The 27,652-nt window shown below is 38.7% G+C and overlaps 2 protein-coding genes across 5 annotated transcripts; one reads left to right on the top strand and one right to left on the bottom strand.

Annotated features, from left to right (window-relative positions):
• Nucleotides 1-743: 743 nt before the first annotated feature.
• On the bottom strand, nucleotides 744-9,448 carry LOC114476504 (sideroflexin-1-like). The gene is made up of 11 exons (XM_028468087.1): nucleotides 9,363-9,448; nucleotides 6,589-6,753; nucleotides 5,570-5,740; nucleotides 4,450-4,548; nucleotides 3,900-3,975; nucleotides 3,749-3,834; nucleotides 3,533-3,660; nucleotides 3,278-3,327; nucleotides 1,372-1,421; nucleotides 1,219-1,266; nucleotides 744-1,123 (listed from the first exon to the last, which is right to left on the bottom strand). Exons 2-11 carry the CDS (start codon nucleotides 6,750-6,752, stop codon nucleotides 1,027-1,029), a joined length of 969 nt encoding a protein of 322 aa, XP_028323888.1. The 5' UTR covers nucleotide 6,753; nucleotides 9,363-9,448; the 3' UTR covers nucleotides 744-1,026.
• On the top strand, nucleotides 8,412-27,652 carry pdzd7a (PDZ domain containing 7a). Of its 4 annotated transcripts, none has more exons than XM_028468070.1 (16): nucleotides 8,412-8,599; nucleotides 11,637-12,198; nucleotides 13,871-14,008; nucleotides 14,156-14,330; nucleotides 15,406-15,582; nucleotides 15,949-16,096; nucleotides 18,666-18,726; nucleotides 19,212-19,739; nucleotides 21,331-21,483; nucleotides 22,675-22,835; nucleotides 23,461-23,552; nucleotides 23,628-23,719; nucleotides 24,029-24,097; nucleotides 25,040-25,708; nucleotides 25,973-26,073; nucleotides 27,383-27,652. In XM_028468070.1, exons 2-16 carry the CDS (start codon nucleotides 12,006-12,008, stop codon nucleotides 27,536-27,538), a joined length of 2,913 nt encoding a protein of 970 aa, XP_028323871.1. In that variant the 5' UTR covers nucleotides 8,412-8,599; nucleotides 11,637-12,005; the 3' UTR covers nucleotides 27,539-27,652. The 4 variants fall into 4 exon arrangements, with proteins under 4 accessions (XP_028323871.1, XP_028323869.1, XP_028323870.1 ...); XM_028468068.1 differs by having other exon boundaries at nucleotides 22,675-22,874; XM_028468069.1 differs by lacking the exon at nucleotides 8,412-8,599 and adding an exon at nucleotides 10,768-11,329 and having other exon boundaries at nucleotides 22,675-22,874.

Here is a 27,652-nt window from a genome sequence, read left to right as displayed (position 1 = left end):
GAATCTGTAGAAGTTGTGCTGCCTGTAACTACCTCTGTTCTGTTAGTAGCAAATGCATTTTCTGTATACAGTTATGTGATCTTTTGAAGAATATAAATGCTGTTGCACTTCAATGCACTTTCAATGTTCCACCAGCTGTTGCATTTGTTATTTATTGTTAAAGCAGAGCTGCAGTAAAATGTTTGATTTTTAATTTATTTTTTCATAATTTATCTTAATGTTGATGACTGGTAGTGAGTTTTTAAAAATAAAACTGCACTTTCCACATTTTTTTGTATTATGATGTTTTTATTTTTCTGAAAAATGCCTGGTTTTCATCGAACCCGTTGTCATATCATATCGTATCGATATCGAGATATCTGGCATGAAAATCGAGATATGAAATTTTGTCCATATCGTTCAGCCCTAACACAAAAAAACTAAAACACCACCACTCCACACAACAAAACCATTCCATTCAAAACAGGTCCCACAACAACAATACTCAATAGTGTCGATTAATTTATGTGCTTTAAAAAGGTTTTGCACTAGTAACTGGTTTAGCAACAAAAAGGACTGGGTTCAGTACATCAGTGGGACACACTGTACTCAACAATAACAGGAAACAGAACAGTAATGAGAATCGGAGTGTTTACAGCTATTGGCCAAGAGATTTATGAGTAAAAAGAAAGTCTAACTTCATCAGTTTTTTTTTTATCTCTGATTATGTAACAGTTGTAAAAGGCAGGAAATATATCCCTACATTCAGGAGCATTTACAAGCACAAGCCTTAGTATTAAACTGGACACACAAACAATCCATTGAAAGTAAACTGCGTCATGATTTCAGTTTTTTTTTTTAAGGGGGGGGGGGTCCAGTTTTTCAGTCATTTGTTTTTAACATCTCTCCAATTCATATCTTCAGCAGCTGTGTTTGTTGATTTATATTTTTTTTAAAAAAAAAAGAAAAAACATGCATAATTATTCTCTCTGTTTTCTCCTAAGTGTGCCCACAAACCGTGGATGTGTGTGTGTTGTGTTTTGCCTCCTACAGGCCCTTGTTGAAATAGACGGTAGTGGTGTCGGGGCTGCTCTGCCGTATTCTCTCCTGAAGATCAGCCTCCAGACCACTCAAGCTCATGGAGCTGCAGAAAGATGGTCATCCAATGAATGATTATTACCACACTGTATTAGAGCTGATTATTACTGATGTGTGACGTGTCGAAGTGGCTCATTGTACCTTTTCTGAGGGAAGAGGGCGCAGCACAAAGGAGTAGCAAACACCAGACTGAAACAGAAACACATGTTTTAGATGTGTTCAATGTGAGAAAAAAAATAATGGATAATATTTAACAATGAAGGATAAATATTATTTTAAGTGAATTCTGCGTACCACAGACCAACGAGGCCAACCTGGACCGGAGCGTTTAGGATCGGGAACCGCTACAGGAATACAGAAAGATCATAGATTGGTATTTCTGACAGTATATTAGAGATGATATGTAACAACGTTTGTTATATAGATATATATATATTATAAAACCTGAAATGTAATAACTAGTCAATGATGCAACAAAAGTGCTGAGCCCAAAATGTAATTAAAAAAAACCCCAAAATGTTACATCTGGTCCATAATGTAACAAGATGCTGAGCCCAAAACATAAAAACTTGTGTAATAACTTTCATTATTACATTATGGAGTAGGCAAAACATTTTTATCCTAATCGTGTAATAATTTTATTGATTATTATTTATTTTTCAGTGAATCAATGATTCATGGATTAAACTGCTTATTGCTGTAATGTAGAATAGTAGTACAATGTAGTATAAACAGATGCTGTGCATAAATGTGTGTGTGTGTCTATCAGTGCTGTGGTCAACCAAGGAAATGGTTGGTCGACCAAGACTATAGCACATGTAGTGATACATGTAGCGACCAAAAAAATAAATAAGAAAAACAGAGAATAAATGAGCAGGTGCAGAGGAGGATGAGGAGAAAGAAAAAGAGAGATAAATATTTTTGTGGTGCTGATTTGCTTTTAAACACAGACCATTTATGATATGAACCTTATTCAAGCTTTGACCAGAACACAACAAAGGAAACGTGAAACCTACAGGTCCGACAGACATTATCTATTTATATCCGTGTCCGAACTGAAACCGACAATTAAAACCTATTTTTTCCCTCATACAAATGACATATTTATGTTTGTTTTAGTGATAAGCCTGCTTTTATTGATAATGTCAACATCTGATCAGCGCACAAGGAAACAAATGAACGTCAAACATAGTATCAAATATAAGGATAATCCATGTTCTTGTGCAGAAGGAGGACTGATTCAATAGTGGATGCTTGTGCTTCAAGCCTGTCTTAATTTGTTCCCTCTCTGTTCTGAGGACAGCGCACTGTGCAGTGACAGCTGAAGCACAACACTGTTTTTCTTTCTTTTTTTGCAGCCAGCACTCACTAACACAGCTGTTGCTGGACAGAGAATCATGTTTAGGCCAAAAATAATATATATTTGATATTTAATCCTTATCACCTATATGTGTGCATTGCATTTTTTTTAAACAGTATTGAAACTGATACTATTGCTGGTCGACCAATGAAAATCTTAGTTGACGACGGCGACATCCACCAAATGACCAAAGTCGGCAGCCCTAGTGTTTATACTGTATATATGTTATGTTTATATATTAGGGATCACCGATATGGGTTTTTTAGGGCCGATGTCAATACCATTTTTTTCCATCAGCCTGAGCCGATGACCGATACAGATTTTCTTGAGCTGATACTACTTTTGCTCCCTCAATTTACATCACAAAAATTACACTATGATAATGATAAATGGTACAAGTCTCATTTTAAAAAAAGGAACATTTAATGAATTTAACAAAGGTGAGGTAGAACGACACAAAGTAAAAAATATTTAACAAATAATCAAAACAGGGGATGTAGAACAAGAACAAGTAAAAAATAGAGTGAGACATCTCATGAAATATGAAAGACAACTGTTTGTCCTTGTCCTGAAAACAGCTTTGACAAAAGTTGGTCTGACTGAAGATATATTTTATTAACAGGATTATTAGTATAGATAATATAATTATAGTATTAAACACAAAAAGAAACCATGAATAATTGTTATATATCTGGCTCTAACAAAACTGCCCACTGACAAACACGAAGCTTATGTGTGACAACTTAGTAACCAGAATGATTCTAACTGTCTAAAACAACAAAAGCCCACACCCAACACACCCATTCACGTCACACACACACAAAAATGTTGTCTGCTTACCTTCATGAACGCTCTTTTCTCCAGAGCGTTCATTATAACTGGAGGGAAAGCTGTGGATTTTAAACAAGCACACAGATAACAGGAGTGAGGCTTTAATAATAAAAAAGCAACAACAAAACTTAAGATTGTCCACTTCAGACACCGTCAGTAGGAGAATAATCTCAGAGGAAGTCAGATGAATACTACACATGGATACACAAAAGGTTTATGGTCTCAAAGTGCAAAGTGAGAGTGAAACAACAACGTTTCTATTACCCATAGCAGGTACGGCCATGCCAATCCTGGACACCACCACCTGTATGATGGCCTGTTTGGCAGCATTTGGAGACTCTCCCAACCGGTTACCGTTCTCATCAGTCACAGGGATACCGTATTTCAGCTCCCTAACAGGAACAACAACAACAATATTCATGGAACAAACACGTTGTTGCTTAGGATACATTGAATAAAAGACCATTGTGGAACTATTACCTTTGTCTCATAAAGGGAATGTTGATGCAGTTGGCAGCAGCCACTGCAGCAAAAGGGACAAAGCGGCTGATAATAGGAGGGAGACGCTGCAGATGAAGAAAATAATTCATCAGAGACTGAACTTTGTGTGTGAGTGAAGCATGAGTTCTACCTTTGCAAGAGACTTCAGACTCAAGGCAGTGACGACAGCTCCAGTTGTAGCACTGACATAAGCAGCACCCAGCTGGCTGTGGGAACACACACATTACACAATTACAAAGACAATTTTCATGTTTCATCACATTGAAGAACTGTCGCACAAAAGCTCAGTGTAAACTTCGCTGTGTATGATTATGTAAAAGTAGAAGATACTGAGTACATGCTAGACGCATTTACAGAGGGTTTTTTCTTCAAAAAGGTAGTTGGATAAAAACCACGTATCAAAGCTTCAAGCAAATAATGCACTTCTGCAATACTTGATAATTGCTAAGATTAGATTCTTAAACTGATGAAAAATAATCAGCGAAAGCGTGTTTTTTTAGTGAATAAAAATTATGTTAGGATGACTTTAGGGTGACATGAGGCTGAGCATGCTTAACAGTGGAGCCAAATACCGCTGCACAGGAGAGAAGAGCAGCTCCCACTGCCTCCTCACAGACACTAGTTTAGAGCTGGGACAGGAATGAACTACAGTGGAAGTGTAGGTGAGAAGTCCTCCCTACTTCACGGTGATGGGAGCGTCTCCACTGCGGTTGGTGTAGTTGACGACAGCGTTAAAGGACTGGTTGACCCACTGCCAGAACACCACTGCCGGTGTTGTCCTACAAAAATGTTGACAGAGATAAGATTGAAGGAGTGACACGGCACATTTTATTTTTAGATCACTAATAAACAAGAAAATAGCAGTTAAATACTGACTCAGCTTGACCACATAACAACAAAACGATAGTGTAATATTTTCCTTTGGTAATGGTGTATTATAACCCAGGGTATAAATGCATAATTGTACCCGAGGTAAAAAAATATATATATTGTGTAACTTTGCTGCCTCCAAGTGGAAACATGGAATAACTGCATTATAGCAGAGAGCTGTGGAGTCAGCATTTTTTCAAGTGCAAATATTGTCTCAGGAAACATGAATTATTAAGATACACACATGGTTATTGACTTGCTAAAATAATGTTGGGCCCTATAAAATCCTTTTTATTTTTTTCCCATATTCCATGTTTTCAATACAATTTTTTTAAATTCTGTTTTTTTAAGAAATATTTTTTATCATTTTTTTCAGAAACTCTTAGTTTTCAACTTCTGTGAGGAAACAAAATAAATAATAAAAAAAAACCATAATCAAACTAAAAGGTTTGTCAAGATAAAAATGTAACTTAAAAGCACGTGTAAGATACAATTAAAAGGTTGATATAAAGCTGTACTGACATAGATTATTCTGTCTGGATTCCATTTGTATTGGTCTATTCAGTGATTTTGTTAATAATTCTGTTAACATGGAACTTATAGGGCTCTAATAATGCATTGATACAAAATCACTCTACTTTCTAGGAGTTTAAAGGTCATTACCGTGTAAATAAAACAGTTACATCACGTTTGCATAACTCATCTATTTTTGATTATTGCATGCTTTGTTCATGATGAGTTAATCACATGATCACAGCACTGTGAGGGTGACATTTGAAAATTATTTTCCATCCATCATGCTGGGATTATTATTTCTATATTTTTGCATTGCTGTATCAAAGATGACTTACAGTATCACAGGCGCGTGACTTTATCCAACTAATTCTCATTTCAGTGTCGTGAAGTGTGTCGTAAATGTCTCTGCTGTACCTGTAAAAGGTGAGCATGCAGCCTGTGATGGTCATGTTCATCGGCACCTGCGCCGACATCCGGCCAATCACAAACATCTTCTCCCCGGTGTCTGGGTGGAAGGCGGAGTCATAGACGTACTTGGCCTTCCAAAGCTCGTCCTCTGACAGGCCAGGCTTCACAATCCCAGCTCTGAGTAAAAGAAACGAGTGTAGAAGTCTTACAACATAGAAACATAACATACATCTACACAGTCACACACCCATCAGTATTGCCTTATTTTCTTGTATTGACTTGAGACTAGGGCTGGGCTGTTGACCAAAAATTTATATCACGGTATTTTTCTAAATTCTAACAGTTTTTTTCATGCATAATCAGGTGTTCACAGCATTTTCTACTGGTTGAGAGAGGAATTACTGCAGTAGATTAACTGAGGATACTCTATTTTACTGTCATGATGAGTGAATATTGTGGAATAATTCTAAACTAGTTTGCAACAGCAGCCCGATGGCTCTTTGCCACGCTTGCTTAGCATTAGCTTGATTTCTAGCTTAAATTGCTGCATACTCAGTGGTGTGGTGGTTTCTTATGGTGAATAAGGTAGCGTTTTGTTTGGAGCTCCACCAGGACTTATTTCGGCATTATAGGAATTACAAATTGCGATCCTTTACTCTCTTTTTCTGTGTATTACTGCCGAACTGCTAAGCTAACTGTAGCAGAGGCAAGCGCAGGAAGGCACATGCTCACATGCAGCTTCAGAGCTTTCAATTGTGCCTTTATTACCCATTTACACTGCAACTAACACCAGAGCGCTACTATTTACCTTCCAATTTAGAAGTACAACGTTGAAAAGGGTTCGGTCTGAAACCCGGTGCAGCGTAGCATTCCGAAAGTTGTGTAATTGAATACACCGGTACGGTGGTATATTAAAAATTCATATCATAACGAAAATATATACTGGTATTCGGAATGAACCGGTATACCGCCCAGCCCTACTTGAGACTCATGTTTGATTTCCATCCGCTTATGTGTTTCAGTACCTGTAGTTCTCCACAATCCCACGGGCTTCTTCCAGAGTCTCGGAGGACAGCAGGACGTTTCTGGGGTCCGTGACCATAAAGAAATGCTGGGCACGGCCCATAAATGTGCCTTGATCCCATCTGGGCTCCTTGATGTTTATGTTGAGGGATAGTTCTCCAGACATCCTGGGAAAAGACAGATATCGGAATTAATTAGTATCTGACATATTCAGAATTGAGACTAAATTAAATAGCCAATAGAGAATAGTTAAAAGGAGATTCTACAAGACATCCACATGGGTATCATTTAACTAAAACTACCAAGAAAAGATAAATACTGTTGACAACTACAGAGAAAATAACCTTTTTTTTCTGAACCCAAACCAAGTGACAAAACTGACCAGATATTCCCATATAAATAAGGCGGCCAAATACCAGCCATGCAGGTGAAATCAGACTGATTAAACATTTAATCCTCAACTCTGATCCTCATAAAATGTGCCCCTCCTCCAACACTACACTAATTCAGTTCAACCATCCTCTAAAAACACACACAAATAATCCAAACTCTAAAATGAGATCATACTGCATGCACAACTGTGTATTTTCCAAAATAAAAGTTAATGTTTAGATTAAATCAGTAGTCAGTTTGATTACCTCTTGGAAAAAAAAAAAAAAAAAGAAAAAACAGCATTGGTTTCCTATTTAAATATAGATCTATTGAAATCAGATCATATTTGTTGCATATGTATAGTTTTTTATTTGCAATTACTCATTTCAACCATCAAATAAATGCATTTTCTATAATGGTTTTTCTTTCTGAAGTGGTAAATTAAATATAGATCAGAAAGCTTAGTGGGTGAAATTGTGAGGATTTAAAAAAAAAAAAATTTTAAAAAATGGCTGGATGGATTATAACAGAATTTTACGTAGCTCACTGAACCTGTTATAATCTGCTAATGCATCTGTTGTACTAGTGCACCACAGAAACCCAGCCACAGTATATTATTATAATGTGCAAAAGAATGCACCATTACCAGTATCTACCTATAAAAGCAAGAAAGTTCTGTATGCTTGTGCATTTGTTGAGCAAATACCTCCCTGGCGCGGTCTCTGTTCGACCTGAAACAATGGCTTCCAAATACCCAGAGTGTGTGCATCTGTTATTTTGGAGTAATTTGGCCATTTCAAAATGTTTATTTTAATGTTTGTTTGACAGTTTGTTTGGAAGTTATGACATACAAAAAATACACAAAATGACAACAGAAATGCACAAAAATGACACCAAAAAAGATACAAAAATACACAAAATGGCTCCAGAATTACACTACAAAGGAAACAATAAACAATAATTATACAAAAAAATGCACAAAAAGAACAACAGAAAGATACAAAAATACACATAAAAACATACATTACAGAAAAAATATAAAAATTAAAAACAACAAACATTCATCATGCACATGTCCCATGGAATTAAACCAGGGAAATTTTTACTTTGCACCCACAAATAAACCCCTTTAAAACACTACAGAGTACAGAGTATGTACACCTCTTTGTACAAACACATATTCATTTGGCAATATTTGACAACTCTACTTATGCCCCTCCCACTATATGAATACATACTTCTGACGGGCACTGTACTAGAGCTTAGAACATTTAAAAGATCCAAAGAAAAGCTCAAAATAAGATCATAAACACACAATCTGAGCACAAAAGTGTTCCACCCTATTGCTATTTCTTGTTTTGTTTTTGTTGTTAATACTGATAAATACATACATACACCTACATATTTGGACAGTGACACAAATTCTGGTTTAACAGCTCTGTACATCATTAATAATGGTTTTGACACCTTCACAATGCAGATTGAGGGATCTGCTTTAATCATTTGGATGCAAGGTGTGACCACTGTGTGTGAATGGTGTGAGAATTGGGATACATTTTTTACGTTTTGGAAATACATCAGAATGGAAAGAAAGATATCAAAATAAGATAACACTGAAGCTGGAGAACACAGGTTTGACAGGTATGACTTCATGTTGGGCAATTTAAACAAGCCACTGGTGTTATGGAGTCATTGGTTACAATGCTATCTGGCGACTGACTAGAATTAATTGAAATTTTATTTAACATTGATTAACATTTTTAACAACAATTTTATTTAACATTGAGATACGTTTAGTGCCCTGAACACATTTTCTACTAAAGCAGTGGAAACACAAGTTTATATTAAGTGAAATAAAATTAAATAAATAAAAATCACAATATTGAGCGGCCTGCTAGATAACTGTTTCTGACTGACTCAGTCGAAAATAATACAAAATGCAATTAATGTATGTACCTGTAAAACAACGACAGCAACACTGTCTCATTTAAATAGAAAACCACCGATGACACGCGCAAACATGAACCTAACCGGAAGTTACTCCCAATGAATCATGATTACAGGTTTATTCGAAACACTGGCTAACCCTAGTAGCCTATGATGCTATGTGGTGTCTCTACAATACATAACCCAACGCAATGGAATAGAAAATAACTGCTACGCATTCATTGTCACCACTTCTCACACACACAAAGGTATATGAATGAACAAAGCCATTAATGTCATATAATGTCATCAATACAACTTACTACCGTCAGTTCATTTTAGAGTTACAAGCTAACACCTATGCTAGCACTCCACTAAAAACTGCAAGGGCACAAATAATGTCAGAGAAAAGGCTCAGTTATTCGGGCCGCAGCTTGAAGTGTATATATTACTGATATGTACCATTATTAAGACGTACCTGCTGTGTTTCCTTTGACTGATTCAAATGTGTGACCTCTCAATATCACTGTACCGCTAGGTGGACCGATGACTCGTTCAATGACTCCACAAAGTATCGGAAATTCTCATTCCTTCACCTTGAAATGCATATAATCTCTAAACCACATCATAATACATACACAAAAGCTTTTTTACGCCAAAAAATTGTGAATTAGTAAAGTCGTAGTTATGAATGAGCAAAGTCATCATTATGAGATAAAAAGTCATCATTATGATTTAGTGAAGTCATAATTATAAGATAAGATGTAAATATTATGAGATAGAAAGTCATAATTACGAGATACGAGCATTCTACTGACACACACTGTTACCATTCTTATTTACACTTTGAATGATAATTCATTCAAAACACATATTGTGGCTGTTTATTCAGTTCTTAGAATTCAACACTTGGTACATAGTGTTGAAAATAGTAGCAGTACACAAAAACGTCTTTATTACAAAAATGATCCCGTCACATTTTTTGCATGTTTATTTGGAAATTTAATCCCATGGATATGATTTTCATTTTGGGCAGGGCATCCTCCGGCAGTCATCATAGTATCCATTAGGTACAAATTCAGAGAGAACGTGCAAATTAAAATCTAAAAGAGGCAAATCTAATTTTTAAAATTTTTTTTTTAAAAAAGCACCAACTAAGTGAAAATGATGTAATGTAAGCGAGATGTTTTTTTTTAGGAAAACAGAAACGCCGTGTTTTTTTTTTAAAGCGCATGAAAGTCTGTCTGTTTGGAAGCTAGACCTTTCTGAAGCGTCCTTGAACGCAGCACTCTGGGCGGTGTCGGTGTGAGTCAATGGAAAAACCGCGTTGTGCGTGGGAGGCAAACAGCACGTGATTGGTTCAAACACACACTAACCTTACTTAACAATAGCTTTAAATATGGCAACAGGCGGTAAACAGAGGACACTAGCACACAGCTAATACAATTTGTTGGAGAAATGTTTATGAACACTTGGAGTCTGTTGTCTGTGTAATTTGTCTCTGACCTTAAAAGGGAGAACAGATTTTACATTTGTCTCGAACTGTCTCATTATAACAATCCCATAACATTGTGGAATTAATCACCTAATGAAAGGTAGCACAGTTCTAGACTTTGATTTAAAATTCAATTTGCGATTAATCTATCTATAAAGCAAGGAATCTCTCTGTGTGTCTGTAGCTCAAACATCTCTGCAGTTCAGGGGCAGACAGAGCTGAGAATTTCAACATGGCTGCTGCTTGATTCAATGGTGTGCAATGTCAGATTTTTTTTTTTTTGAAGCCCCACCCCCATGCCTCGCTGTAGAGCTAGGACACCTCTTAAAAGCAGTGCTAAGAGGTGTCGACGGACTCAGTGACAGTCCTAGGTCTCCACAGTGATGATGTCATCCCTATGTTCCAGTCTCCAGTGATGTTGTCATCAGTTAGATTATTGGAACATTGGTCCTACCTCTACAGTGACGACGACCCCCATCAAACAACCTCATTTGGCCAGCCATGAAAAAGATACTTACCCGCTCACTTTTCTATAGCAATACATATTTCCTACGGTCACTGCAATACTTAAGTGAAATTAAATGTGTTTATAAATTTAAATAAAACTAATGTTATTCATATTTATAATTTGTATTCCAATTATCTGTAGCTGCCACTAGGTGGTGATGTTTACTCAATAATGAGCTTAACTGGCCCACTTAACTTTTTTCCTGAATTACCCATTAAAACACTATGAACTCACGACCGTCAACATGCCTTTTTAAGCTTGTACAGGTGTCATTTTATTAGTTGAATAATTAGTCCACTTAATCGTGTCTTGTCCTGCACAGCTGCACAGGCTTATATAAGAGGATTACACCACTAAAGACACAATAGTCACATGAAGAACAAATGAGAGACTTTAACACTTGGAGGGAGTCAGTGAAGGTGTTCTCAGCTCTTTGCAGCAGGTAAACGTCTCAATCAAACCATAATAGTTGGCTTTATTTGGCAAACATCTTTATGTTTTTAAAGTTTTGAAGCTTTCCGTGGTTATTGACTGTAAATGTTGTAGGCTACTGTTATAATTATTACATCTCTTTGTTGTCAGGCCATTGTCTGTAATAGCTCACTGATTGGTTTTGTTTGCATGTGTAGTTTATTTTTCTTCCGTCTTGCAGGGCTGAACTGTCTCTCAGCACAGTTTTATTGTCTAACCTACATGTTGTGAGACCACATGACTCCACCTGAGTAACCTTTCAATTAAACATGACCCAGGGGAATCACCAGGCACGGCTGACTCCTGAGCACACATGTCCAGCCCGTCACCAGAGACAGTTCAGAGACCAGTGGACACCATCAACCAGGCAATACTTCGAAAAGACTGGAGGTCAAGTCGTCAACCCAAGATAAGAACAACTCCACCATCAACTCATGGAGATGTTTTTTTTTTTTTAAACTCTTGTAAAGGATCAAGTGGACAAGTTTGTTTCATCATGATTTGTTTATTTTAAACATTAACAGTGACAGATCTGAGATGCTATCTGCTGTGTTTTAAGTTTCCAACCACAAGTGGCTTCACGTCTTCCCTCCTGTCGATCAGCCTCCTGCCTGGATGCCTGAAGAAAGCTCTTCCAGAGAGACACTATGGCTCACTCCATGCTCTCGTCTGACTGGAGGGAGATGACAAATGGTGGGGGGCACCCCCACTTTACCAATGGAGGTCAGAATGGGGGTTCCCACAGTACCACTCGCTACATGCTTAAGAAACAGCGACGCCACAGACACAGATCGTCCTCGCCGATGGGCAGGGTCATTCTCATCAACGCACCTGTTGAGGGTGAGGGCAACGCATGGCAACCATCATCAGATCCCATAACATCACATGCAATGTGATCAGCAGCAGATGAATCCTCAGGGTGTTGGGCTACGTTTTTGACCGAGGGAACCAATTTATCTTCTTAAAACCAAATCCGGAGCGTAAATATTAGTGCTCATATCTTGCAACGTAAATATTATCTGCAGTCTAGATACATTTACTGGCTTGTTTTTTTTATTTATTAATTTTTTACAAAATATAAATAAATTATCAGTACAAAAACATCCTTTATTTGGTTTTATAGAAACACCAATCATTTTCTTGTTCAACTCTTGAATGTTTTACAATGGTTTTATGAATTTACCAAAGTTTCTTCCTCAGTTGATACAGATAGGGGCAAAAAACAAACAAACAGTAGTTTCACATCCATTGATCTCCAATTGCTCAAACAGGTTTAGAAACACCAAGATAAGGAAACACTGAAAGTTAAATCATTATATTAAGTTGACGTTTTGTTTATTCAGGAAAAATTTATCTCAACAGCCAGTCTGCGTCTATTACATGAAATCATTACATAATCCTAATAAACATCCCATAATCCTATTCCAGATTAGCTCACATCAGGGTAACAGGTTGCAGGAGCTTAATCCAGTTTACTCAGGACAAAAGACGGGTTACACCAGGGGTCACCAACCTTTTTGAAACCAAGAGCTACTTCTTGGGTACTGATTAATAAATAAATAATAATTAGGGAGATTTTCAAAAGAGCGGTGGGGGGGGGGGGGTAGTTTGCTTTTTAAAGAGAAAATGAAATAATTCAATTTCACAGTGTTCTTTTATTTGAAAAACACATATAAAGTAAAGAACAAATTCCACAGTACCCGTGCAAATGGTAAATGGTGGTAGTAGTAGAATAAATAAAATAAATAACATAAAATTAAACAAAAAAGGTATACATTGCATAAATTATCCATCAATCTATGCAATGTATGCTTGAAATAAAAATAATCAACCTCGCATAAGAAGAGGAAGAAGAGTCTTCTTCCTCTTCTTATGCGGTGTAATCGTTATTATTGTCCGGCTGGAAACGACGCTCAGTGAAGGAGGGTCCGCCCGGACAATGTCGGGCAGAAATCAGGAGAAAATCGGGAGGGTTGGCAAGTATGTATTAAACACAAAAAACACTTTACATTTTAAGTGTTTATATATATGTATTGTCATTTCTAAGTTACATGTAAGTGTGATTTAAACAAGAATAGCTAAATAAATAAATCTATATATATAAAAGCTCACTGGTAAGTGCTGCTATTTGAGCTATTTTTAGAACAGGCCAGCGGGCGACTCATCTGGTCCTTACGGGCGACCTGGTGCCCGCGGGCACCGCGTTGGTGACCCCTGGGTTACACGATAAACAGGTCATCGTTCACTCACAGGGACAATGACAAGACAACTTTTTCACAATGTTATAAGATATGTACAGTATATCCATATGTTTAGATTGTCAAAGGAATACTATACTGAAAGCCAGAGGACACAGGGGCAGAAAAGCTCCCATGTATTAAACCCAGCAAATGTATTATAACATAAAGCCAATAAAGAAACAGACCATTATTCAGAAGGTTTGCCAAAGTTTCCTGTAACAGATATAGTCTTTTTAATTTGCTTTGCTGATATATTTTGTGTGTGTTCGTAGGAGGAGATGACAGTGAAGACATGCACACAGTGACGGTGGATAAGAGTCCAGATGGACGTCTGGGCTTTAGTGTCCGAGGAGGTTCTGAGCACGGACTCGGAGTGTTTGTCAGCAAGGTGGAGGACGACAGCTCTGCAGGTTAGAAAGTACGCCTGTATACTGTTGTTTTGTTTTGTCATCCTGTGTTTGTGTCTTTAGATTGCAGTGTTGGCACCTGTGTACGTGTTCCTCTGTTTGTGGCATGTGATGTTTTGACGCCATGCTGAGTTCCAGCTGTGTGTGCAGCGCAGGCCGGGCTGACGGTGGGTGATAAGCTGGTGGAGGTGAACGGGGTCAGCCTGGAGAGCATCACCATGAGCAGCGCTGTGAAGGTTCTGACAGGAAACAACAGGCTGAGGATGGTAGTTAGACGGGTGGGCAAGATCCCCGGCATCCGTTACTCAAAGGAGAAGACCACATGGTGAGGTGGTAAACAGTGTGTGTCAGTAGGAATACACATCTGAGTGTCAAACTCATTTATGTTTAGGGACCACATACAGCTCAATATAAACTCTACCGAACCAGTTTCCCCTTTGTTTTAGTAGAAATAAGTAAAAGGAAATTCTAGCAATGTTTACGAATTATTCAACTATATTTCAACATATAACAAAACATTATGAAATCTATAAAGTTTTTTTTATTATTTCCTTTACAGTGGATCTACAAAAGGAACAAAACATGTAATCATGGCTCTATGAAATGTATAAAATGTAGTTTTGTTAAAATTCAAACATTTCCAAACATTTCTACGTCTGGGGAAATGATTAGGTTCAGTTTTCGCTCGGTTTCGTAATGTATAACATGAATAGAAAATACATTAAATACATTACTTAAGGTTGGTCAGGCGAGGTGCATTATTCAGTTCTGAGGCTTTGTTTTTGTGTTATGTTTGTTTCTCTTACCAAAACAATATGAACCTCCGTGCACGGAATAGTAATCACTTTTGTTGAATAATTGCTAGCATTGTGTTCTCTCTCATTCTTCCAATTACCCACAGGCCAGATTGGAGGCCACAAAGGGCTGGTTTTGGCCCCGTGCCATATGTTTAACACCAATGATTTAGACATTCATAATATTGGCTCATTTATGTGACATTTAAGCTCTTTGTTTTACTTCAGGCTGCAGGTGGGGGACCACAATCCTGCAGGTTTTACATCTGGACCTATAACACTGTTATCGTACTGCTCTGCAGAAATCCTGCTAATGAGATTCTTCTTACAAACAGAGTTTGGACACACCTGTTCTAATGCCAAAGAAAAATTAACACTGACCTTCCCATATACTGTAGCTCTTGGTCTTTTACTTTAATGTAGTTCAGACTGATTATCTTACTGTTGGGATTTACTATCCCTGTGTCATGTGGCAGCAGTTGATAGATTACTGCCTTGACCTTTATTGTTATTTCATTAACTGATCCTGCAGGCCTGATAAAGCCAATGGATAAAGGAAAAGCACTGTGAAGAGAGGTTTTTCTGTGTATGTGTGTGTGAGCATAGGGTGGATCTGATTCACCGGCGGATGGTGGTGGAGGAAAGCGGCCGAACACCGTCCGAGACTAGCTCGGACAGCGCTCTACGCAGGATTGTGCATCTCTTCACCACCTCAGATGACTACTGCCTGGGCTTCAACATCAGAGGAGGCAAAGAGTTCGGCCTGGGAATTTATGTTTCCAAGTACGAACACACACAGCTGTCTAAATTGGGGATTTTTATGCTAATGTTTCTCCCTTAGCGTAGCCCTCAGATGTACAATATGGAGAATAGTTTGGATAGTAGCCTACAGTGGCACAGATTTTGCACATTGTTAAACAAATTTTAATCTGTCCTTGAGCATAAAAGAACCAAAGCTCTTTTTGCAATTTAATAACCCATCAAAATCTGATTTGAAGTTGATGTTTTTTCTTTTTTTTTCTTGTCTTATATTGAATTGGATGACTTTGTTGTGTGCATTTTGAAACTACAATAACAACAAATAATTTAAAAAAAAATTAAAGTCCATATGTATTATTATATTTTTCCTTTCTTTACTTTTCTCTCCAGGTTGGATCCAGGTGGGCTCGCAGAGCAGCACGGCATCAAAATGGGAGATCAAATCCTGGCAGCCAACGGTGTCACCTTTAACGACATCACTCACAGCAATGCGGTCGAGGTCTTGAAGAGCCATACCCACATCATGTTGACCATCAGGGTAAGAAGCAGTTCTAGATATTAAATCTGAGTAAATTCTAATCTTTTCAACATGTATTGATCAACTGGAACACATGGAATGTTTGCATGATTTAGCTTTGCTTTTGTGTCCTGGTGCGGACCAAAAACTAGAAGTTGTTCTGGTAGCTAGAGAGGTACCAGGGCACTTCTTGAGCACTGCCGAGGTGCACTCGAGGGAGGCACTAACCACAACACTGCTCTGGTGTGCTCCCTTCCTTGTAAAAGCAGTCCCACTCTGACATCTCTCCATTAATGCATGTCCACAGGTCCTGTTTGTGCATGTGTGTGATTCAGGCCTATGTGTGTGAGAAACATGTCCCTAAATGTATAGTGTAAACCATGAATTTCCCTTTAGGGATTAATAAAGCATTTAAAAAATAATAATTAAAAAATAAAAATGTGCAGGTTGAATTAATCTACAAATATATTCAATGCTACTAGCACAATATTACATTTAACATACAAATACTTTCGTGGCTGCAGTGCATCATTCAATGGTTTAACAGTGAAATAATCCCTTGTAAATCAAGCCTTCATAAAACAGGTCAATAATGGATTTTTATGAACTTACAGTCAAATTGCCAGTAAACCCTCCTGTTTAATGCCATTATTTGTTATCATATGATTTTCCCTATTTAATGCTGCTTCAAGTTTTTATTATCAGCACAGTCATTTCATTAGTAAATTTACTGCTGAGAAGCTTCCGTCAAGCATGAATAGAATCTTATTAACTACTCATAATGATGATTATTTAGATGCTTGTGTTTCAGTGTCAGTAATTTAACTAAATAATTAGATTTTTCAAAACACAAATGACTGCAACAATAATAGATGTAACTGTGTTAAACAGCACCAGCTCTTTGTCATTGAGTGTGCACAGCACCGTTTATACTTAGTTTGCATTACCTGTATGGGGGCTGCGTGAAAGGCTGCGCCACTTAATGTGTGTTGTTTTTAGATAAGGCCATTGTGTCTGTGTGTGTGTGCACATGTGGGTCGAGCATTATGTTTGAGTGTGCGTCTCTTTGCTCACTACTGTAGCTGCGTGCTGCTCATTTTACTCCACTGATCTCAGGTTCCACGTGCGAAAAACAGCCGAGGAGAGCGTTCATTATTCAAAGGCACTCTGGGATCAGATTATGTTCAACAGAGAGCTTCACTTTATGACATCCTTCTGTCCGTTTATTGATAAATGTTCTACAAAGATCAGTTAATCTCCCGACATTGTCTGAACATGTATACTATCGGTACTTTTTTATAAGATCCTAAATCCTTAAATGTATTGTTTAATTAATTCAATTCAATTCGATTCAACTTGATTTATATAGCGCAAATTACAACAAAGTCATCTCAATGCGCTTATCAAAATATAAAATTCATAATAAGAGAGCAAAAAACCCAACAAGATCCACATGAACAAGCATTTAGCGACAGTGGAAAGAAACAACTCCCTTTAACAGGAAGAAATCTCCAGCAGAACCAGGTTCAGAGGTGGCAGCCATCTGCTTTGACTGGTTGGGGTTAGTGGACAGGAGGACCCACAGAACAGGATAGAGAGATAGAACATCAGAGTGTCCCAGACTAGTTGAGCCGTGAACCACAGATCAGGAACTGCCATCATCAGCTTCACGACACCTGAAACAGAGCAGAGAGAGAAGGACGAGGAGAAGGCACTGACTGTAGAAAAACATGATACACTTTTATCAAGTCAGCCTGCCTTGACCTTGGGCCTCACTCCCAGTGGCCTAGTCAACACTTATTACAAAGATGACAAATTGCTTCCCATTTATTGGTAAGTTAACAGCAACTCCAAGGTCTGTAAATGTGACCGTTTACAGACGAGCCCATGCCCGCTCTAGCGGTTATGCAATGTTATGATAATCTATTTATTTATTTATTAATTTGTTCATAAATTCATTAATTTCCTTAATATATATATTTTTTAATTCTCTTCTTAAATTGTTTCAAAGTGTGACCTGATCTTCTTAATCCATCCATTCTTCCATTGAAGCATCCATCCCTCTTGAAATAACTCAGAATGGAGGGTACACACTTTACAGATACTTAAATTAACTTTAGGAAAATATTTTTTGAGTAAACTCAAGTAGGGTCATATATCCTATTAACAATATTTCAGATAGTTTTTCATATTATGTGTACCTTTACTTTTTATTCGATCCTAAATGTATTTCTTTGTTAATTTTCTTAAATCATCATTTTTTAAGTCTCTTCTTAAAGTGTGGCCTGATCTTCTTAATCCATCTAAGCATGAATCCATCCATCCATCCATACATCCTCTTATATTAACTTTATTTTTTGATGAATCTCTGCATTAAGGTCATATATCCTATTAACAGTATTTCAGATAATTTTTTACATTATGCACCACAATGTCATTGTCCCCTTCTAGAAGTTTGGAGTTGGTTTGACCCATTGAGCACTGTCTTTTCTAAGACGTATGGGCTCGTAATTCACACATGACGTTTTGCTAAAATGACAATGAGATATTTTGGTGAATAATTCTAATATTTCTTTTCACATTTCAACAGGAAGCTGGGCGGTACCCGGCATACAAAGAGATGGTGGCTGAGTACGGCTGGCTCGACAAACGTATGTGAAATCTTTGAGGGTTAATCATAGATGACTTTTTAAGTGCCTCACTTAGGTTAGCTAAGGTATTAATATGTTTTTTTTTTTTAACATTGATGCTAATTGTTGTCAGGAAACAAACAGCAAGTAGAGTTTTAAACACATTCTGCCAGCTTGTATAAATACATAGTTTCTGAGTTTTCTTTTGTTTTAATTTTTCTGAACACAGCCAGGGATTAACTGGGTGCGCTCAAATGCAGCTCACTTATGAGTTCTGACATGTGGGTTAGGATAGAAAGTCATTTTAGAGTTTCATTGGGAATGGAAACAAGGAGACATCTGGTTCATGAGGATTATCAGGCAAGTTTATTACCAAACAAAGCAGACGGAAAAGAAAAGTACTTAGTTTGACTTCACATGCCTGATTGGTTTCTTTATATAGCAGTTAGAAAGTTTCATAAGACTTATTACATTTTAAACTGAGGGCTATACTTTGTGTTCCACAGTAGCCAATGGACGCCCTGCTCCATCCTCTCAGGGGTCAGAATCCAACTCTTCCGCCTCCTCGTTGTCCTCTAGCACCCCTTTGAGCTCCCTCAGTGGTCTCTCCCAAGTCTTTTTCCCCCCAATATTTGGCTCTGAGATGGTAGACGTTGCCATCTCCACAGAGGATTTCACCCAACATCAGAGCACCTCTGAGTGTATCACTGACACTGTCATACAAACGGACCACCGGAGTCTAAACTACAGGGATGACCCCTTGCCCAACGGATCACATCCTGATCGGCCCGTTGCCTCAAGAAGCAGCCGGACTGTTGGTGAGATGGTGCTACTAAAGGATACAGTCATTCGAGGCAAAGGGGAAGGACCGTTGAATATGGGTGGAGCTCAGGAATTACCACGCAGGCGGACAAGGACCTTGTCATCTGGAGACAAGGAGGCAGAGAAACACTCTCCAAAAACAGCAGCACTAATGGCCCTGAGCAAACCAAGGAAGCCAATTAGGCGATCCCAAAGTCACGTCACTGCATCAGGTAAGCCATGAAGACACCCTGGGGAATGTTGATGTTTGTTTTTCTTACAAAGAACACTGACAAATTCAGTCAAACTTTGGTTGAATGCTGAGGCTTCCTTGCTAACATGTCAAGCTTTCCCATCCAGTTTCACTGTTCTCCAAAAGCATTCATATAGACATGCATTGGGTTCTCTAGTTTACACCTGCAAACCAAAAACAGTACTCTGTGTTCATTGGAAGCTCTAAAGTGAATGTAAAGTTTCCTGAAAAATCTGGACAAGCAACATGTTGATGATTTTTCAATGACACAGCATTAAAGGTTTTTTTTTTTTTTAACAAGGATGGTGTCACTTACTTACCTACTCGGCGGTCTAGGTTAGATGTTAATGCTTTCTAGGGTTTAAACTTAAGCAGCAATTATTACCTAACCCAACAATGCCAAAGCCTCGAAACAGCCCAATTGTAAAATCAGATGAAGATAGGAGGCATCACATTCATTTCAGAGGCAGAATGTTTCAATATGAACTAGGACTACGGGTGAATAAATCATATTATGGTTTTATCCGAATGTTGAGTTGACCTAGCCCTGATGGCATTTGAATGTGGTCCACACGAGCCGACAAGTTTGGCATTCTTCTAGCCCGTACAAAATAGATGTGAGTCAAAATTGGCCCACATTGGATGCTGCAAAAGTATGGCTAGTAGGCGTGAAACCCATTCAGGCCAGTTTTGGCTGAATTATGGCAAAGTAGCATTGACTAAACTGGATGTGAGCCAAAAGTGGCCCATATATAAGGTACCATATCTATTTGGTCTGGCATCTTGCATAGGGATGGCTTGGTTGTGGCCAGGTTTTGGCAAACAGGAGTGGACTGCCCAAGTGCCATCATTCCATGCAGTATGGATTGGATGAACATGCCAGGTGTGTGCCCACTGGGCCAGATATGAACCAGAAGAATTTTGCTATCTGGGAGGCCTCACACGTGTTGTAAATTTGTTAGACTTCGAGTAATAGCGATATGGAGAGATATCCATCCAAGTCTCTGTGGACCTCTTGACTTATTGGCCTTTCCTTTTCATTCTATCTTTATCTGTTCTGTCTTACCTCCCGGCCCTGGTGGGGGATCATTGAAGAGCTGAGGGCTGATTGGACATTTGTTATGTAAGCAGGAGCACTCTATTGTAATGCTTTCAATGAATGAGGGTGTGCTCATGGCGGTGCGGCCGCAATTCATCAGTTCGACTGTGTTACTCTCAGCCATGGCAGGTTTATTGCAGGGAACAGCGGGGCCGACTGGAAGAGAAATGAACACTCTGCCTTAGAGCAGAGAGTGTAAATCACAATAAGTCATTAATTAATCAAATATGTTTTCAGTAGTAGGCTACACACAAATATAAGGTGAATGTCTTATAGAGCTCAGTGGAAAGAGTGGAGAAAGAGTGCACAGGTCTAATGTGACCTTAGGTTGTCTTTAGTTACATGGTATAGTATAGTATAGTTTTTGCTTCCCTATTGTCATTGATAAATAGACAAAAATATGTATGTAAACATGTAGAACATGTTTATTATAAAATGTGTGTGTTTTTGTCACATTTAATTCCACTTTTAGAAGACAAACAGAAGAAGAAGCAGCACGAGGAGAAGAGCTCATCCAGGAGAAAAAACAGCTTGAAGCGCTCAAAAACATTTGTCAACCTGTTGTTTAAGAAAGACCGCAGAGAGAAAAGTTCTTCTAAGTCCTCGTCTCACCACGCAGGCAAAGGTGAGAGTGACAGCTGAGACATATTTCATTTTCAGATGAATACCATTTTTCCTGCACTGAGTATTTTGTCACAATATACACCCAATGATAAATAGAACATTATAATAACAGACACATACTGTATGTTTCAGTTTGTAAATAAGCATTTGGGTAATCGTTATAACCTAATAATGTATAATATATTGTAGATAGGTGTCACGGCAAATTTGCGGTTGACCTCATTTGGAGACATGATTTATGCTCTGGTTGAATGATGGAGCCCAGTCGAAGCATGATGATTTTATTAAAAAAAAATTTATTATAAAACTAAATAAAAAAGGAGTACAAAAGAAGCTTCCATCCTGTAAGAATGAAAGGCAGCCCCCCAACAAGGATGGTCAAAAGGCTCCTGGTAGAGCAAAAGCAAGACCCACTAACTAACAGTTTCACAGCTTAAGCTTTTATACAGATAACAGAAAAAGTTCCACCCTGAGGTGAGGAGAAGGAGGGGGTCAGATGCCCAACAGTGGAAACGTCTGAGGATGATGAAGACGTGTATATTATGAGGAAGGCTGGGCGCCAATGTTATCTGTCCTTGATAGTGTGTGTGCATGTATATCTGCATGTGAGTTTGAGTTGGGCCTTCAGCAGACACAGTGAGTTGCACTGTGGATACAATACGATCTGTACTGTTTAACATGACTCAGCTGTTCAAAAGTGCAAAGAGTAATGCAGTCATCATGTATTAAAACATGACAAATTGTACACATGAACACACATTTGATGATATGATGATGAATATAATAATTGCCATAACATAGGAAATAGTCGTTGCAAACTATTGATAAAAACTGCTTTTTAAAAATGTTTTAGGGAGTTCAACTTGTACATCTTCACTTGCATTTTGCAGTTTTAATCAGTCTAATTTAGTTTTCAATTTTAAATGCAGCCACTTACATAAGATGTGCAGATTTCTTCTATTTTTCCTGCCCTGTTAATAAGATAAGATAACCTTTATTAGTTCCACAAAGTTGAAATGTGCAGTTTTTCAGCAGCAGATAAATAAAACAGCGTAATAAAAATGGAAGATACTATGGGCCTGTACACAGTACAGAGAGAAAGAGGGAAAACATTGGTGCAAGAAAGGACATTGCACAATAAAAACAGAATATATACATATGCAAACTAAAATTGTCACTAAAAATGTCCCAGATAAGGAGCGAGGACGCCATTTCAAGCTCTTGAGCTCTCCGAGGGAGTCTCGAGCCGGGAGCCCGTTGCCCAGACTGGAGACTTTACAGCATGTGGAGGACATGGCGACTAAACTGCTCAGCCAGGATGAAGTGGCTGCTGTGATGAGACACTGTCGACGTGTGAGTTCCACGACCTACAATGACCTCTTCCATGCCTCTGTGCTTGTTTTGAACATGAGCTGAAGTGTACAGTATTTCTCTCAGACAGTCAGAGTCCTGAACGTGACTGAAGTGTCTGGCAGTAGTTGGGACAGAGGATTGATATTGGTCTTTATTTAAGATTAGGATCACATTTCAGGAGCTTCTGATCCTTCATTGGCCAATGAACACATAATAAAAATCCTAGGTCACCACTTTGTAGGGTAATGCAAGATAATGAGTTTAATACTAAAATTCCATTGTGTGATTTGCTTGTTTATACATTGTTGAGACAACTTTATGAATGCGTGTATTTCCTATGATGCATTTTTCATACCACGTTCTGTCTTTTCTATGTTTACTTTTAAACACAAGAAAAGTTTGCTCTTAAATCCTTGTTTGTTGTTTTAGAGGAACTTGAGCCCACACCTTAAACTTTGAATCTGAAATTAATATTGATATTTTAATGATACTTTTATAGAGATTGAAACATTTTTTTATGACTTTTTGAGAGCTACTGGTGTAACGGAAGTTTCTCTTAGTAAACTGACAAAGTTGTAACCACAAATACATTTTTATTTTGCACTGATCTAGTTTTTTTCCTCAGTTTTTGTCAGAAATTGTGATAGAAGATTTAGTGTGCCCTCTTCTGGCAATCTTGGACAAGCCCGAAAAACTACTGCTTTTGAGAGACATAAGGTAACACATCTGGTGGAATTATATGTTGATTTGTCAATATATGAATTAGTTTGATTCTGATTGTGTTTCTTGCAGAATGTTGATACCGACCAGTCAGCTTGGCCAGTTTGACAGCATGGTCATGCCATTTGAGCTGCAAGCATATGATGTACTGAAGAATCGCTTGTGTAAGATTCATGTTCACACTTTTACATCCATCCATCCATCCATCCATCCATCCATCCAGCCATCCAACCATGGGTGCAGGGCAAAATAGAAGCAGGGTAAACTGGGAGTGAGTTCATTTTAGAAACTATAGTAAGCTGAATGTTTAAGGAAGATTAACCATGATCATCTCAGAAAACACATAAACAACCCCATGATCATCTGCAGACAAGGCAGCATTACAAACCAGTGTTATCCTAAATGTGTCTTCATTAAAGAGCCTGAATTAACTCATAGTGATTGGTGTCAAATTTTCATTTTCATTTCTGCAGCTCGCTCTCCAGCTCTGCGCTCTCCTCGCACTGGAACCCCTCGTCGTCACCTCATCACTCCAGTCCCAGGTACATGCTCCCCCTTCCTCTCATTCCTCTGATAACCTTTTTCATCTCCCTGGAGCATTTATGCATTCCTACACACATGAACCGAACACACACACGCACACACACACACACACACACACACATAAACACACACACACAGCAGCGATAAGCTCAGGTTTCCAGGGCCTGTGCACAAGCAGAGGTTTGTATTACATCTGCAGCTGATATAAAGGAAGGAGACGTGCTGCGTTGACAATACAAAGAGTATTGATGCATTGAGCCTTTAAGAAGTGACTGGGATACAATCACTATTGCTTAGCTGTCGACTGCTGTCCTGTCTCTTTCTGAGGTCTAAGGTGAATAGGTGAATGGGTGAATGTTATGACAGCACACTGATGCTGATTGGTGTAAGTAGCCTGAGGCCAATGTTAAAGAAGTAAACACACCACAGCTGCTTAATCAACCTTTTACTTATGAATAGGTGTGTTAAGTTTAAAGTGTGTAAGTACACCCTAAAATCATTTTTTTATTCTGAATTCATATATGACTAGGTATGAAGTAATGTAGTTTTTAGTTGTAAAATGTCAGAGTGACTGCCCTCTATGGGCTGAACGCTAGCTATTGCAATTTAATTTTGCTATGTTGGATATTTGCTTATTGGATCACTGTTGGCTCCGCCCCTCCTATAAAATATGGGAGGAGGGACTGGTTTCCTCCTGTCACAGCCCTCAGTGAGCATTGATTGACAGCTCCATGTGGAACTGTGCAGTGCTGTGGGGGCGGGGCTGCTGTGACTGGGCGTGTCTTAACTACTCTAGGAGCAACGCCCATAATCAAGGCATTTTTTAAATTTCCCCCTAGTGGCAGATTAGCAACAACCTGGGGGTGTATTTACACTTTATCATTTTGAGTTCATCACTACAAAGAAAACTTCTAACTCAAATAGTTTTCCCTTTTGCGTAGATTTCAGAGGTGGATTTCACCTCCAGCCAGTCCAGGACACGCTGCAGGAGCGTGAGATGATCGAGGAGCTGGAGAGACTGCGATTGTCTGGTCAGAAGACAGGACATCTTCCTCCGTCCCGTGCCTTCACCCCTCTGCTGGACGTCCCTGTAGATGGTTATGCTTCCCCCATGCGTTCCCGCTCCCCCAGCCTCTCGCCCACCCCCAGTTTCCTCCTCACAGAATCACAACACAGTAGCCAACGTGGGTGGAGACCTCACCTCTCAGCGTACAGAGGAGAAAATGGGTCAACGCGGTATGACGAGGCCTCCCTGTTGTCAGTGAGCGACCGGGGAGAATTGGCCCCCGAGCGAGGGAGGTCCCCCGTAAGGAATGGCCGCGGGAGAGCGAGAAGAGAGGGGAGTCCTGACAGTATAGATGCTCGACAGGGCAGACAGGAGGGCTACACTGAGGTCAGCGTAAGTGTTCCCCTACAGCGTAGAGGGAGAGCCCCTTTGGGTGACGTATTTGATCCCCGGGGGGTGAAAAGTCCATCTGCAAGTAGAGCAAGTCATCAGCAGGTAAACGGACATTCACTAAAGGCTCACGGAGAGAGAAGAACGGAAACTCCACAGTCTGAAGAGTATGAACTCGCCACTTTGACAATCTCCAAGGCCAAGCAGTCACTTGGTAAACACATGCAGAATTATCATTACACGTTTTCCAGTATTGGATTTAAATCATCATCTAAGGCCCAGAATTTGAAGTAGTGTTTAATATGGTGAACTCTGATAAACTTCTTGAAATGTGTGCATTAAATCAAAGAGTAGGTTTCCTTTACCCTAACTGTGTTAATGTATTTAGTGATGCAGTAGAAATAATTTAATATTTATGTAAACACATGTAAACAGCATTTGTATCAGAGTATTTATCTATTTATTTTTTTTCCGTTAGGTATCAGTATCTCCGGTGGTGTAGAGTCAAGGATTCAACCCATGATAAAGATTGAGAAAATATTTCCCGGCGGAGCCGCATCGACAAATGAGGCATTAAAGGTGAGCCAAACACACGTGCATTTCATAAAAGTAGGTTTCTTACAAAAATGGCAAACCTAAATCACAACAAAACAAAACATCTCCAAATATCTCTTTTGCTAAATTTAGAGCTGCCTCCTGAAGTGTCTGTCCTGTGTTTATGAGCCACTGTCGGTTCATGTCGAGTGAGTCTGTGACCAACATAGAAGGTGTGCTCTGTCGAATGGAGATGATCTGTCTCAAGTAGCCTATCACCTTCATTATTGATGCGGTACATGTGTGTTGCTCTGCTAATGTATCGCTAATATACATAGTGCACAACAACAGTGAACGTTGACCTTGATTATTCAAAGAATGCTAACATTTTAACATTAATATTTCTCCTCTTTGTGTGAGGTCATTGTTGAAAACTAGACTGATCTGAGCTTCTCTTGATGGAGACAAATCTGTTTTGGTCACGACTGGTTGAATAGGTCGAGACAAAGCAAAGTCGAAAATAATCTATTTGTGTTCAATGACTGGAAGGCAAAAGGGAAAAGTACAACAATGGCCGTCGGCCTTGTGCGTGTCTGGTGTGTTTTTAACATCGGGCTGAGGTTGAGCACATCAGGCAGGTGCATCCTTAACAAACGCAGATGACATCAGTGGTAGTTCCTCTCCTCGCGCCTCCAGAGATTTGCCACTTTGAGCTTGATTCCTACAGGAAACAGTCAGCAAATGGGCCTGTGTGTGTGTGTGTGTGTGTGTGTGTGTGTGTGTGTGTGTGTGTGTATTGTGCTTGTCCTTGTGCCATTGGGGATACTTGTCCACTCGTGACAGGCTTTAGTGTGAATGTATTACAGTGATGAGAAATCAATGTCATATATTAGGCCAGGGTTTTTCAACCTTGGGGTTGCCTGGAAATAAAATGGGGTCGCCTGAAATGTCTGGTAATAATAAAATAAAAATTAAATTAAATTAAAAAAACCACATTGATTATGAAAGACAATTGAAATTCTCATATGATATAAATGTATATATTACAAATTAAATTAAATACACCAGTATAATGCTCAACATTTATTGAACTTGAAATATATATACAGTACATTTAAATATAGGGTCAAATTTGTAACACAGTATAACAAATATGATCAAAAAACTATGGAAAAAAGTCTCTGGGGTTGCCAGAAAATTGTAAAAATAGGGTCACGACCCGAAAAAGATTGGGAACCACTGTATTAGGCTTAGTGTTTTCATACTTAATATAGAAAAACAATTAAAAAACAAAACCCTGGATTATGACTATATTGTTTGTTTACCTATTATATAATGTTTGTTGCACCTACAGGCAGGATACGAGCTGCTCTCAGTGGACGGAGAGAGTCTACAGGGCGTTACTCATCAGCAAGCAGTCGATGCAATACGCCGTGCATTCAGCAACAAAGCCAAAGACCCCATGATTTTTGTGGTCAAGATCCCGAAAGCCAAGGGAAGTGCCGACTGAAAGACGAGTGCCTGCACAGCCACTTCACTGCTAGGACTAAACAGGCTGATTCTTGACCCGACTGGGTCTAAAAGAACTATGGAGGAAAGTATATGAGACAGGCCACAGAGAAAA

The sequence above is a fragment of the Gouania willdenowi genome, chromosome 15 (assembly GCF_900634775.1).
Source record: "Gouania willdenowi chromosome 15, fGouWil2.1, whole genome shotgun sequence".
In the NCBI taxonomy this organism is placed as follows: Eukaryota; Metazoa; Chordata; class Actinopteri; order Blenniiformes; family Gobiesocidae; genus Gouania; species Gouania willdenowi.
Note: the sequence above shows the minus strand (reverse complement) of the source record. Positions and strands in the feature narration are given on the sequence as shown.